At 33.4% G+C, this 16,145-nt stretch overlaps 1 protein-coding gene across 6 annotated transcripts in view; it reads left to right on the plus strand.

Moving 5' to 3' along the window:
- Positions 1-13,362, plus strand: part of LOC100114548 (mucin-17) — an 85,046-nt gene extending 71,684 nt beyond the window's left edge. For 2 of the 6 annotated variants that reach the window (XM_032601301.1, XM_032601302.1), the window contains 8 exons: positions 5,595-5,731; positions 5,811-6,072; positions 6,704-6,893; positions 7,165-7,505; positions 9,805-10,144; positions 10,236-11,256; positions 11,824-12,107; positions 12,185-13,362. In XM_032601301.1, the coding sequence (XP_032457192.1) occupies positions 6,723-6,893; positions 7,165-7,505; positions 9,805-10,144; positions 10,236-11,256; positions 11,824-12,107; positions 12,185-12,598 (2,571 nt within the window). In that variant the 5' untranslated portion in view covers positions 5,595-5,731; positions 5,811-6,072; positions 6,704-6,722 and the 3' untranslated portion in view covers positions 12,599-13,362. The other 4 variants (XM_001599473.5, XM_032601303.1, XM_032601305.1 and 1 more) reach the window with 4 other exon arrangements.
- The last annotated feature ends 2,783 nt before the right edge of the window (positions 13,363-16,145 follow it).

Genomic DNA, 16,145 nt, shown 5'->3' on the forward strand with positions numbered 1-16,145 from the left:
ACATGATTTTAATATAATTATTGGACTTGTAATATGTATCAAGTGTACTAATATAACTAGTGTTACATTTAGTACTGTTATAACTACTCAATATTTTTTGACAAGAAAATAGCAGTGAGAAATAGGCAAAAAGGATATATGATTTGTTATTAAACGTTAGAATGCTATAATTTGAAAAAAGATTCATAACTAAGGCTACTCCAATACATTGACTAAATTTCATTTGTGCGGGATTAGGTTGGTAAATATAAATATAAAATAAAATAAAAATGTTAGAAAGCCACACAACTTATATTAACAAAGAATCTTTTAAAAATTGTTCATTTTATATAATACCTAATCTAGAAGAGCAAGTTTTCTGGGTTATTGAGAGGAGAAACAAAGGCGGCAAACCATAAGCAATCTACTCTCACTTGCAAAGGCAAGCCAAGGTGCGGTTGGTGGGTGAAGGTATATAAGTTGAGGTCCAGCCTTTATGGACTCCTTTAACATTTCACTAAGGTTGCATAAATACGCATATTACTTAATTCAGTACAGTAGCTTAAATGAATTGAATTGATAAGCCGTTAACATGAAACGGCGGAAATAGGGACCCCGTGAAAGGTAGTAGGAAGATGGTCCCTGGATCATCGTGCGAAGCAGCGATCTATTTGCGTATGTAATGCGTAAATACTGCAAGTGAATAACAATCTCCTTGAAGATCGTGCGCGTACTTTCATACGCGCTTCAGCTTACAGCGTGTGCTGTTGCACTGGTGATGGTAGCAACCTTTTCCTTTCTCTTTCTTAGTTAGTAAGTGGGGGACCTCCTTGTGCACAACACAACCAGAACTACAGAGCAGTCCCAGTGGCAACAACAGCAGTAGAGGAGTGCTTACAGTCAGTCAACTGAGTGAGCACCGATTAAAATCAGGCATTTCTGCGTTAAACGTCAGTTTATTTAGCCGAAACTATGCGTCTCCAGCTTGGGAGCGCGATAATTTTGTGAGTATTACATCTTGACTATATCGTCGCTCCTAACAAAGACTATCAAATCCCAAATAACTGACAAAGAGTTGCACTTATCATTTTACGCCGCAAAAAAGTAATACATTTTTACCGCGTAATACTTATTTAAATAACTATTGAGGATAAAATATGCTATATTTTAACAAATTTCATAGATCAAAAATAAATTTTAAAACTTGAAGGTAAAATTTTAAAAATTTTCAGAACTAAATTTTGTGATGAAAAGTGCTAGTCTTTACTACAAAAAACTTGTAATGTGCAAGTTTTTGCGGTGAATAGTAAAAGGTGTTAGTCTTTGCCACAAATAACAATATTAATAGCACTAAGTTTTTCCGTCTGTTTTAATATTAGTTATTTAAACTTTGATAATTACCTGAAGTTATTTAAAATCAGCTCATGCTTCAGCTTAGAAGCTGTCGGGCGGTGATGAAGATTTTCAAGTCCCACCCGTGGTTTCAAACACGACTTTCACTTCATCTTTCATATGACTATATGTATGTATGCGCATATGTATCTATGACTAATTCAATAGCTGGGAGAGTGAGAGCGAAAGTAAAAGTGATCAACATAACACATGAAATCTCAGACGCGCCTTCAAGGATTATTCTCGTTTTAGCTCATGTAGTATATAATTTATATTCAATGTGCATACAAATATGTATCGCTTCTTGTCGAGGCATCCTGAACTGACTATTCATTTCTTTCAGCTGCCTAAAGTTTTTTAAAATTATAGCTCTCACTTCTCTGTTCGATTATGTGAATATTAGCTTTCAAAAATAAACAGCAATACCTTAATTACCGCTAACCTTTAACGTTAATTATTTAACTTTTCAGTTTTATTTCAGATACTTAAAAATAATAGATAATTTTACGAAAGATGCGTAAACAAATAAGGCAATAGGCACAGTATATTTATTACTTGAAACAAAAATTGGAGTTGGACATTAATCGTTATGGGCCAAGTATTTTTAATTTTTCGACATTTTGAGTTATGAAATTATAATATTTACAAGAAAAAATAAATAGAGAACAGATTTAACAAAATTAAATTCAAAATATTTAAGAATCCAAATAGACATAATAATAATAACGAGCAGCTAAAAAACAAATTAATTCCAAAAAGGTTTAGCCGAAAATCTGAAATCCCATCCCGATTATTACGTTTTTTTGCAAGTTATCGTGTTGAACAGGCTTTCCTTTCCACGAAAGTATACAATTCTATCACATCACTTTTTTCCATAAATAGGTGATTTCATCCCATTAAATTAATAATATCAACTCTGTTACTGAATAATAACTTAAATTTGATTCTCGAAATCTAAAAACCACTATAAATTAGTAAACGTACGACCGTATGAAAAACAAATTGTTTTCTTAATATTTCACAAAAAGATAAATATTTAAATTCATCTGGTAAAAAAGAGATTTTTAAAGTTTTTAGCAGCAGCCTTATAGCGAGTATAGTTATATAGCATAGCATAATTATATAGCCTTACACCGAATCGACATTTCAATACAAAAAGCGAAAGGTCTTGGACAGTTATCTTGAATATGAGAGTGATGAGACACTGCATCGCACAGTTAGTCTATTTATAGAAAGTTTGCGTGAAATTCACACATATATCAAATTAGATTGGCCAAGCAATCACGATTCTTGGAAGTAGAGGTTTTATAAGAATTAATGTAAGTTTAATTTCATTAAGATTTCTATTTTAATAAATGCGTCTTAAATTTTTGCATATACTAACAATATATATGTGTATATATGTTTGTCGTATATAAACCAGTAGATCAGGATTTATGCAGACAAAATTGTAAATAAAAGAGAAATTATGCTGACTTTCGCGGAATCATGCAGACGTCAGCATAATTTTGTGATGATAACTTTAGCATAATAGGACTTATGTGGCCAAAAGAGCCTCTTTTCTATATATGTATCCGTACTTATATACCGTATAAGTACGGATATATATATATATATATATATATATATATATATATATATATATATATATGTATATATATATATATATATATAGTGGCAAGAAAACTAAACAGTTATGCACGTAACAAAAATAGTGTATCAAAAACCTTGCAAAGGCTTTAAGCAATAATATTATATGTATTCCTTAAATTTCTCATTTTTCATGCAAATTCGTTATTTTTCCCACAATTTCCATTTGCAATAAATAGTATGTAACAGGGGTCGAAAATTGCAGATTTTTCACGACGGTGCGTTTGCTGCCCGAGGGAAGCGAGTGATCATCCTAGGGAAAATCTACTTTCGTCCTGTGATGCATATAGTATGTTATTCTACTTTTGGCTGAAAGGTCACTATTTGAGCCTAAAAAGCCGGGTCGAGACGAATATAAGAAAAAGAAACACAAATGGGAAAATTATCTAAATTCTAAAAAATGTTAAAAAAGAAATTTTTTTACTCTTTTCCCGCAAATTTTTTCATTTCCCTTGCAAATTTTTCCCGTAAACTTTGAATTTGTTTCTGCTAATTCTTTATTTTCCACAAATTTCTCATTTTTTCCGCAAATAAAATTTGCGGGAAAAATATGCTACTTTTGCCCCGGTTTTTAGGCAGAAAAAATGACCATTTCGATCAAGTGGAGAATGAAATACATTTCAATTTATGAATGCTTCTCTCATGACCACATGCATGGTCTGCTTTTTGCTGTGGTGCTAATTTGAGTGCATGTCAATTTCAACAAGCATGGGGCTCTGAAACACGTAAATTGCAATTAACATCAATGAATACTTTAAAATCTGATTATTTTAAGCTTGCCAAATTTATTTTTATCAAATTTGTGAATTTCTTGTGTTATTCAAATATTGAATATTCCTGTTGAAAAGTCATTATATGCATTTTTGTGTATAATATACAATTATTACTATAATATACGAAAACTGTTGACTCGCATAATTAAAATGAAGTTCGGTGTAAGAGCATCTCACAAACATACTATGAGATTATGGGTTCAGGTCGTTCACGAATAGAGTAAGTTACAATATTGATTCAACTAGTTGAAATTATAGTTAAATGTAGTTCATTAAGCCGTAAGAAAATCAATGTATTAAGATACAAGAGCATTAAATAGCGGGTGGTTAAATAAAGGTTTATTCATACGTGTGCAAATCCAGAAAAAACGGACACTTTTGGGGGTCTGAGTGAACGAAATTGATATTTGAGGGCACACCTCCCAGATCAACTTTTTTGGGTTCTTTAGGCGACCCAGAACCTGAAAAACCTTGGGTTCCCGCGATTACGAAATACTTATTTTTTTGCTGGGCACTTTAAATTCTCTTATGGGAATTTAACATGGGAAAAATAAACGAAAATTAGCCATGGTTCAAATTTACCCACTCAGTGTCTGAGGGTGCAATCAAAAAATGTGTATTACTAGGATCGAAGTATTAGAAGAGAGCTTTAATTTAAGGGCTGTTGAGTTAAAAATAATTTTCTAGGGAAAAAGTTGTCTAGGCTTACAAAATAGCGAAAAATCATGAAAATTTGGATTTTTCACGAAAATCAGCGATTTTTCCCATTTTTAAAATCCTTATAACTTTTGATCCCAGTCGTCAATGTCAACCATCCTGGGCTCAAATTAAAGCTCTTTTCTTCTAATTTTGCTCTTAAAAATCAGATTAAACATTTTACTGGTTTCATCAGCTATATATATGACAACGAAAAAGAAAAAAAACGGCTATAATTCATGGGCATATATATATATATATATATATATATATATATATATATATATATATATATATATATATATATATATATATATATATATATATATATATGTGTGTGTGTGTGGCTAAAATTTAAAATCAATTTTTTGGTTTTATACTACAGTTATCGCATCCCACAGAAAAATGACTTTTTTAGTTTTTGATGTTTTTCTCCGACTTTGCTTAATGTACTTACTTAAAATTAAAGTGATGTATAGTTCTAATAATCTTTAATAACAATTAATTTTTTTTTTTTTCAAGGTTTGATATTTAGTTTAAATTGATAAGTTTAAAAAAATTGCACTTTATTGTGTATAATAAAAAAACGACGAAGGACAATATAAATTCTTCGTAGTAAAAAAAATTTATAATTTTATCATCATTCAGGTACATATTAAGCAATTTACTTTTATGAACTTTTTTCAAAAATTTATCAGAAAAAAACTGGAGAAAAAGATTATTTTCCCATTAGTGTATCAAAATCCACTGAGTAGAAGCTAAGATATAGGTGTATACGAACGAATGAACACACACACACACACACACACACACACACACACACACACACATACACACACACATTCATACAGACATTTTCTAAAAACCCTATTTTTTGACTTAAAATGCATCAAAACATATTTTCTACATGTCTTTACACAAACTCCAGAAATTACCATTACAAGGCTTAAAAAGATATTATAAATGTTACAAATAGTCATATATCTTTTTAGTAGGGGATACACGCTTTTAAAATTTCAACTGATTATTTCTTTATAAAAAAAAACAAACTATGTAGTACATTTTATTTCACTACTTAAAAAATAACTTTGACTATCATTTCAGACTGCATATATGCTATGCCCTAAGAACGTTGGCCTCAGGGGCTACAGCCGAGCAGTATGATAAAAAACAACTCGACAAACCACCGATCTACGGAGCATCTATAATTTCATCGGAGGCTCGTGCCGCTCGTATTGCAGGTATAACAGTGATACTGCTGGGTATCGCTTGCATAGTGTATCCGTCGATAAAGGTCATCATCGCTTTAGCACATTTCAGAGTTCGTATCTTCGCACAAGATTCCGGATGATGTGCAGGACAGCAAAAATGCCAGACTCTTTGATAACTACGAGGACAGAGGCGTCCAAGATCTTAAGGTGCCTTCTAGAGCTCACGTTGGCCATGAAAATTTCGCAAGTACAAGTCTTTTCCACGACCACCAGTTATCGCTCAGAAAAAGTGCTTTGCAGTACTATGCACGAGACGAGCAGGACAATACTGCTCGTGATGGATACAACATTCTTGATGGCGTTCGTATCAGGTGAGTTTAAAAAACTGATATGTATTTAATATTGTTTAGACGGAAAGTTTTTTTAATATTTTTTATTACCCAGAGTTTTTATAAAAATTGTAGTTTGTTAAAATTAATTAAACAGATTATTCCCTGAAAGCTAGAGAATATTGGCACTTCGTAATACAAAAGTTTTGAGGTTTATCAGATTATTACAGTTTAATGTTAATAGGACCTATCCTTATAATCAAGTATACGTCGTATGAGAAAAAACTTTCGCTTTTTGTCTCAACAGGACGTACTGCTCTTTTTCTTGGAATTCCCCAACATTGGCCTAGTTGCCTTCACCGTATGACAAAAACGTTTATTTAAATGAAATTTTTATTCGATCTTCTTTAAATCAAAATGCTTGCTGTAAACAAAATATTTTTAGATTAGATTTTATTTTGTTTTGAATTTTGTTAAGATTCACCTTACCTATTATATGTATGTGGATAGCATTTTACTTGAAATTTCTGTTAATTCATCATCAATAACCTTTTTATGAATTATGAATAAAAAGCAGGTGCCTATTTGTAAGCGTTTCTGAATTTTCATTGTTACAAAAATTTATTCAAGTTAAGATAATAGATCAACTTACTTAATTTTTGACATTTTCTAGTTATGAAAATCCAACAACAATGCTGCCTATCTTAACTACCCCACGAGATGCAAGACCATATGATTTTGTTCCTGTAAATATAATTCACCAAGATACCAAAGTAAATCCCCTTTCTCCATTCAACAATAAAAATTTAAAAGATCTTAGCGATACAAGTCTTATTCCAGCAGGCTCCAACACTAGAATCCAGGTATACAGTGTAAAGTATTCGAGATAAATCTTAGTTAGTTGTTATTCGAATTTAGAAAATTATTTGTTTACATCTCTCTCTCTCTCTCTCTCTCTTTGCTTTTTACAATATTTATATAAGATAATCTGCAATAATAAAGACTATGTAATCTCTCTCTGAAAGGAAGAGAACACACGCGCTGTATAACTACCGTTGAAGGGAGAGAGGAAGAGGAGAGTGTAATGTTAAGGTGTATGTGAGATATTAGTAGTAAATTATAGGCAATATTTAGGTAAAGAAAGGCCCAAATGGTAAAGACTATGAATACGAGTACGTATATTACTATTACGATGAGGAGGATGAGAGTAAAGTTGGTGCAGGGGTTACTGCTAGCAATTCGCAAGAGGCACCGACAAGAACTTCAGCACCAAACAACTCGAGGCGTGGTAGTAATTCAAACAGAAACAAATACAGCACACTTGACAGGGCGATAACTACAACAACAGTAGAACCTGTCATTAACGAGGTCATACCCAGTGGAAATGGTAACAGAGCTAGACAATTGGAGGTGGCAGTTGGCCACGAGGAAGTATTTGACGACAGATTGCCCACTAATACTCGTTTTCCGCCAAGGTAATATTAACTAGTACTGTAACCAAATTGCTTATCGATTTTTTGCGTTACATAATTGATGAGTATTTTTGAAGAAAAAATTGTGTTTAAAATCTTATTGGTTACATAACTTAAGTGGGTATATTAAATCGATTATAATTATAATCATACATTATAACTTTCCATATTGAATTAAAATTAAAATACAATTTGAAAAATAAGTAAGATAATTGATGATATACATATACAATCATAACTATTATAATGAAACCACTGAATACATTTGAAATATAATTTTAGACGTACAAGAATTCCAGGTATACTAGAACTACTAACAAGCAGGATAGAAAGTGAATAGCTTATAAATTCTAGAGTGCTTTCCATTCCTCGAATACACTTATCTTTCGAAACTTGTGATGTACAAATGTTTCTCATAATTAATATGATTTTGTATACAGGAATTTCTTATATATATATATATATATATATATATATATATATATAAGAAATTCCTGTATACAAAATCATATTAATTATGAGAAACATTTGTGTGTGTGTGTGCGTGTGTTAAATAATTTGTTTTCAAATAGAAGTATTATAATTGCTTGGAATCAATACTTTTTAGTACAGATTTAAGAGTATAAATACATTAATATGAGTATGGGTGAACATTTTTAAAAATAAAAATTAGATATTTAAAATTTAATAACTAAAATTTTGAAATGAAAAAATGTATAAAACAAAAATGTTAAATTAAAATATTGCGAAAGGGATATATTTAGGAATTTCCAAATTCAGGTTTTCAAAATTATACCTTTCTAATATTTTAAAACTAAAAATGTTACCTTTTGTTATAAATCTATTCTCAATTTTCTTCTTTCAAATCTTTATATTTCAACATTTTTACCCTAATCCATATTAAGGGGATGTCGGCGCAAAAGCTTCGTAAATCAGCCACGGGTATTTTGTATTTCCAAATTTCTAGAAAAACAAAAAGTCCGATCGAAATTTTCTTTGGTAGAACGATTCATTAAACTTAACACTACGGCGCTACAAACTCGGTTTTTCATTTGGAAACTTTATATAAAAAGTTTTATGTAATAGAAAAACAGTGTTTTTGGGACGACATACCCTTAATGCTAATTCGGTATATAGCTTTGCATTAATGATATTGCAATACCTATTGATAAGAAAAATCTAGAGATGAATATTAATTTAATGATGCACGTCGAAACAACTTTCGTTTTAGAATGCAAAAAAAAGTAACAGCTATAGAATAGTGGACCTAGTAAAAATGCAAACACTGATAACATTGGCTTTCTCTTTTGTGTCGCGTTTAGTTTGCTTAACTTTATTGTTATTGTTTGGTTTTGGCGCGTGTGGGAAAAAACATAAAAATGCTCAAAATTTTTAAAATAATCTTGATTAATTTTACAATATTCAGTTGCGTAAAAAAAATGTCATCACTTGAAGAATTGCTACCAATAAATTTGGATTTTGTGTAAATTCTTTTATGGGACTCGTATCGTTAAAATGGCAAATCAAGCCACATTAAGAGCGGTAATTTCTTTGTGATTAAGCACCTGCCTCATACTCGAGGAGTCGTGGGTTTGAATCCCATAATCCTAATCCGATTTTTTCAGATCTGGAAATCTTACTCACGACACCGGATATAAGAAAGGTACATGTAGGCCGTCGTGCAGATAACCAGAAATGTAAAATAAATAAAAGAAAAATCTAACAGAGACAGTTCAATCAAAACTATTATAGCAATGCTATTTAATAATTCAAAAAATATATCCCCAAAAATTCAGATATCTTGCGCTTGCCAGTACAACGCAGATGGCATAATAATAATAGGCCGGGACATTGCCTAGATGTACTAAAAGTATAGTTACCATTTAATTATTTACTAACCTAAGTTAGCATTATAACTTTGTAAAATGTAAAATAATGTTCGGTAACACCGTATTCAAAAATAATCAATTACAATACAAACCATCATTGTTAAATCATTTTTATATTATATCGAGTAACTGTCAAAAGATTATGTTCATGCAGAGCGTCCTATATGTATAACTAGAATTCTGACTAGTTTCGCCTAATTTTTATTGCGCAAAATATGCGAAAAAAATCACTTAGCAATCAGGACAGCCTGACAAGTCAAAATTCTACCAGAGGATAGAATTGGACAATATTTACAATTCTGTTTAAATTTTTGTAAAATTGTTCACATAAACTATCTTTACTGCAAGATGATTTTAATTTACTACTTTTGTTGAACAAATGCAAGTTTCATAGAATATATCCAATTTTGTAGGGCACGCGCTAACTATGCTGCGGAAACTACAGAGCGAGCAAGTCGAGGACGAGGAAACCGACAGCGTACAACTGGCCATGAAACTGCTGACTTAAGCAGCTTTTCGAGCGCCAATAATGCTCATATGCTGCAGGAAGGTCCAGAATTTCCGCAGAATCTACCAAATGGACCTGTCAGATTCCTCGGTGTAACGCCTAACGAGGGAAACGAAGACAAGACTTGGACTTCGACACGCAATCGTGGAAGACCTCAACGAATTCTAGAACCAGCGCCTGTCGAAGAAAAGTACGAAGAGCCACAGAGTTTGATAAGAAAGCGGCCAATAGGTGGACAATATCAAGTGAGAACATATTTGGAGTATTTAAATCTTTTTATGTGTACATTGAAAATATACAATTGTTAATCATCTAATTAAATGTGTGTATTATTAGAACGTGGATCAGTACGACGGAAGTCAGTTCCAGTTGCACCAAAACAGTGAACATAAGTCGGTGAATAACGCTTCCACCCTGCCGATAAACTCGAACCAAACGAATATTGCCGATGATCGAGACGCGTTTACAGAGGTCATAATCGATGTAACGGACAATCCAACGACCCAGGTGCCTCATGCCATGGACAAGGTTGCATTAGACCTCTACGCTTTCTTGCAGCAGGGTCGTAGCAATCTCGTCGACTTTATTAAAGAGGCCGAGGATTCAAGCGACAGCACTAATTCAAGCAGCGACGTTCTGACAACCGAGATGCCGGATACAACTTTTTCGGCTACTGAGCCTGACGACGCGGTTGGCCAAACTACCAGCACACCGGCTACAACAATGCCTACAAGCACTACCAGCAGCACTAGTACGACAACTAGGGTAACAGCCTCCCTGCATACAAGCTCCCATGAGCCTACTAGTACTTTAACGCCCAGTCGTACTAAGTTTAGGCGACCAGGCGTTAGTAGTTCAGCCATTTCACGCAATAGATTCAAGTCACATAGTGGTTCATCAGCGGTCATTACTACTACTCAAGTCGCACCAACCGAGATCGCAAGTCAAACACCAAAGTTTCGTGGTCGCTTTGGAACAAACATCGCTCCGAGCACTGGGGGTGGAGGTTACAAGCGTGCTAGGCCTTTACTAGACAAATCTGACAGCAAACCGACCACAGTCTTGTTGCAAGAAATACCTCTGCAAAAGGATAGTGTTGAAAAACTAAGTATAGAGATCAAGCCATCGACCGGGCGTGGACGTTATCGAGGCGGCTCAGCACGTTCGGGATCGCAAGCTCGGACAACAGTGGCACCAAGTAGTGACAAACAAACCGCAGCTATCCCCGATAAGTTAACCAACCTCGGAGGACCAGCCTCGCATCGAGCTTCTAGCTTTAACAAGCTTGGAAGTGTCAACAGGCGTCGCGGTAACAGGCCCACGAGCCCAGTTTCGAGCGCTGTCACTAACGAGGAAGGTATGACCCTAACAGCACAAAGATATTTTGAAAATATTTTTAATAGTACATTGTGCAACAAGGGGAAAAATAAGCTATGTCAAGCGCGGGTTAAGTGTTTAGAACGAGTCGAAGTTGAGGGCGCCGAAGGCGACCGAGACGTAGACGACTGCTGAAAACACCTCACCCGAGTATAACATAGCTTTTATTCCCGTGTTGCACACCGTGTTTTTTCCAACAAGGGCATGAAAGGGACTTTTTTATGCGTGAAAGTTGGGTAATCATGAATTTCAAGTTGTGCACACAAATTTTAGAAATTTGAAAAAATTAAAAAATTAAAAAAATTTGAGAGATTTGAAAACGGGTATTAACAGAGATGACTTGGGTTAATTTAATCCAACTTGGGTTAACTTGAGTAAATTTTTTTTTTTTGAGAAATTATATTTCTCCATGTTACTTCTCAAGCGGGGAGTTCAGTTTTAGTGGAATCTCTTCCCTGGAGCTCAATGGCTCTTCTTGTTGGTTATAACTAACAAGCCATCATAACGTACTTGTAATATTAACATTGTAAATTTTATGTGCGAATAGCTATGGTAACTGAACAAACTTCAACGGCAAGCTCAGAGCAAGAGAACATAAGCCATGGCGAGGTACAGCAGCAAGCTAATCAGTCACCTGTTAAATTAGCGATTGGCGGGATAAGAGCCAAACCTCTAATTAAGCCTTATATCAAGCCTGGCGCTGGTCGTTTAAATCTCAGGCCTAGGCCTGGTCAGCAAACAACAACAACGACAACCGAAACTGCTGTCACTGCAACTGAGACCGCCGCAGATGAGCCCGCTGGCGAAGGAACAGAGGAAGAAACAAGAGAAGTATGTACGCATTACATAAACAATTTAATTATTTACTCGCACAATTGAAATTTGTTTTTTTGTAAATGTGTTGACAGGCACCGGCTGAATCAACTCCAGTTGCGCGTTTGACTACGGCAAATCCATTAAACAAACTACGTAATCGCAATAGGATTCAGATCCATCCCAAGACGACAACAGTCAGAACGCCTCTGCCTCCGGCATCGAGGCGATCTCATCTACTACCGCGTCGCAAGACAACTGAAACTCCCGTAGTTGAACCTGCGGAAAGTTCAACTAGCACTGGCTCTTTGGAGGAATTGGATGACTCGACAGAAGGTCAGCCCCAACTGCAGCAGCTACTGCATACAGAAGCTATCACCGTTGCTTCTTCCAGTACCCCTAAGCAGGATGAGATTCGAGGGCTAAGTAGTTTACTGGCATCCAGACGTAGGCTAACTCCTAGAAGACCCGGACAACCTATCGTCTCTTCGACATCCTCTGCCGAGTAAAAAGTGCTCCAGGATAAAAATATGGGCTTCTTCTACTATGAATATGACTTGTCGCTGACAAGTTTTTAGAATTTCATAAATCTAATCATCAAAATACATGCGGATATAATTCTAGTGCCAGTGACGATCTCTATCTGCGAAATTGAGAGAGCAACTAGTTACACAAGTGATTGCACAGACAATATTGAACACGGAAATACTTTTTCTGTCTTCTCAGTTTTCTAATATTCAATTTACACTTTCTAATAATTAATTCTGCTGTTATGCAAACTAGCAATTTACCGATTTCGCCATGTAAATGATTTGCGTTTTGCAGTGCACATACACACACCGCCCGCAAAACACACTCGAACACACACACACACACACAAATGCATACACACATATACCCACGCACACACTTACATACACATACACACCAATACACACACATTTGTATGCAGGCAGCTGCATATTATCTTTTTTTTTGAATTTTAAAATTCAAAATTAAAAATCTATAATTGTGTTAGCAGGATTTTCAAACAGTTTTTTTTACAATACCGAGAAATGTAAGTTTCTTAGAAATCAGCTACATTATAATACTGACTGATCTAAGTTATATCATGCAAACAAACACGATTTTTTTCTTTGAAAGTTACGTAATTACTGACCGTATGTTCCTTTCTTTCTAACTTGATACATGTAATCAACCTAGTTTGTCAATAAATTTGCGTGATATACTTGACCTTCACTACAATAAAGGTATTTTTTCATTTTATTATTTATATTAATATATAGTTTCAGTTCATTAAAATCTCTTTCAAAAGGAAATCATTCCTACTATACACAAGGAGAATGCGTGACCTTTGGTAAGTGAATCTGACTAAAACTTATTTCTGCTACCTCAAAAAAATGAATCATTGTAACATTTGTCATATTAGATTTTATTGTTTAGAACTGGTAGTTCGTAATAAAAAAAAGGTATTTCACCTTGACTTATAACTTAAAGATACCTTATCCCAAATTTGGTTTCATTAGAAAAAGAGAAAAATTTTGCTTTTTTTACTTATTAAATTAGTAATCTATATGCAAAAAACAGCACAAAAAGTTTATCGAATAGAAATAAATCAAAATATTCGAAATTATTCAAATCGACTGCGTGCCACTAGTAAACAAAGAAAATATTTAATTTTTAAAAGTAATCTGATAAAAGAATTTATATTATTTGTATATTTATATATTTATTCGACCAGAAAAAACTTACGGAGTATTCATATAATACTTGTAACCTACAGAGGCAAACGTAGTTACCTGTATGCAAGTCTGGAGTATACAATACAAGAAAATAACACAAAAAAATGTTAAAACTCATATACTAATACTTACAAATCAAAAAACAATTTATAAATTATTTCTCAAACAGTATTATTTTCTATTCTGAGTTTAATCTTAAATCTAGCAGTTGACTTTAATCCAGTCTTTAGTTTTCTTGATTTGCGCGTATTTTTCCATATTAACATTTTTAAGTTATTAAGAACTGCATTAAAAATAATAATATGTTATTGAAAGCTATTCTTAAGAATTATAATACTCTAGTTTTTAGTGAGTAGGGTTAAAAATTTTGAAAAATAAAGATTTTAAAGAAATCTTACATTATATTATATGATAAATCAAATTTTTTTTAACTCTGGCATGAAATGGACCCTTTTTCATGCCAGAAAGTAGCCTAGAAAATCGTGCATTTCGAGCGTGGTTGGAAAAGTTCGAATTGAAGCAGGGAAAACAAAATATTTTAATGTACGCTTTTATTTTGAAAATGCATTAAAAATATTTATAAAGTCTGAGAAAATTAAAAAAGACTAAAAGGGAAGAAATAATTTCTCATTAAAATTTAATGAAAGCAAGACATCAACACCTTCAATCTAGTGATAAAATCGTGGGGTGCCAAGTTTTGAAGTATTATTATATTTTGCCTCAAATTTAAACACTAAACAGGAATTTTGAATAAAAATGCAAGTTATGGTCCGTGATTCAGGCGCCCCACGCTTTTATCATTAGATTTAGGGTGTTAACGTCTCGCTTTTATTGAATCTTAAGGGGAGGTGGGAGCTATAGCTTCGCAAATCCGCCACGGGGTATTTAGTATTTCAAATGCCAAAAAAAAAACTAAAAGCCGTATTGACATTTTTTTCGGTAGAATGATTCACTTATCTCAAACCTATAGCGCCCTACTCATTATATTGATAACATTTCAAATTAAATAAGTTAATAAGTAAAATTGGTGTTTGAGATTGGCGCTGTAATCGCATAAACACGCGTAAACACCTGCTAGTATTTCACAACTTTTACAAAAACCAAAAGTCCGATTGGTACTTTTTCGGTAGAATGATTCACTAAACTCAACACTATGACGCTCTGGTCTTGGTTTTTCATTGCAAGCTTTATTCAAAAAGTTATATGGAACAGAAAAACAATGTTTTCAGCTCCCACATCCCCTTAATGAGAAATTATTTCTTTCTTTTTAGCCTTTTTCAATTTTTCTAGGCTTTATAAATATTTTTTTATAACACAAGCACGTTTTTCGTACTTATTAAGCGGGCGTAAAGTTACTTCTTTCAGACCAACGGGCAAAAAAAATGTTAGTGAGTATTTTTATATGCGGTATATGCGGGCAAAAAAATAAAAAACACCCACTGGGCAAAAAAATTAAAAACGCCCGCTTAAATATTTTAGAGAAAATGGTCAATAGTTCACATCAAATATACGTATGTGCGTGTGTGTGTGTGTGATTATGTACATATATATGTGTGCGTGTGTAAACGTGAAAATCAGTACATGCGTTACAAAAAATATAGTGTGCACCAAGGGCTAAGTGGGCTTTTGGCCTCGTGTGGTTGCAGTACTCGCCTGCAGCTCGTAAACGCCCTCGCCTTGACTCGTACTGCAAACTCCACACTCGGCCTAATGCATTTTAAAAATAAAAGCGCACCTTAACAAATTTCTTGTTCCCCCTGCTTATACTCGAACTTTTCCAACTACGCTCAAAATGCACGCGTTATAAATATTTTTAATGCATTTTAAAAATGGAAGCGTATCTTAAAAATGTTTTTTTTTATCTAAATCTTTTTAGTTTAAATTATTTTCATATAAATAATAAATAACATTATTAAAATGTATAAATATTTTTTAACAAGCATACACGGGAAAATAATATTTATTAGTTGTTAATTTAATAAAAGTCGCTTTACAAATTATTATTATGTATGTTAATATGTAGAACATGACACTTTAATAATTAATTGTAAAAATTAGACTCCGTGTCTGTCTTTACCATTCTTGTTCTTGCTCGCAGCCAATTTCAAGCCACTGTTTAAAATCGTATTTTTTCCAAATAAAAATTTTCTGAAAAAATCATTGTATTTATACAATAGGTTTGTTATTTACGAAATCTTTCTGGCGAGTGAATGAATATGTAAAATTTTGAGTTGCTAAGTTATTGGCAAGTAGGTTAAAATTCGATTCCGATATTCCATCCATCCCGCTGCCGACGGACACAGAGCAAGCTAAA

This window comes from Nasonia vitripennis (assembly GCF_009193385.2).
Source record: "Nasonia vitripennis strain AsymCx chromosome 1 unlocalized genomic scaffold, Nvit_psr_1.1 chr1_random0005, whole genome shotgun sequence".
NCBI lineage: Eukaryota > Metazoa > Arthropoda > Insecta > Hymenoptera > Pteromalidae > Nasonia > Nasonia vitripennis.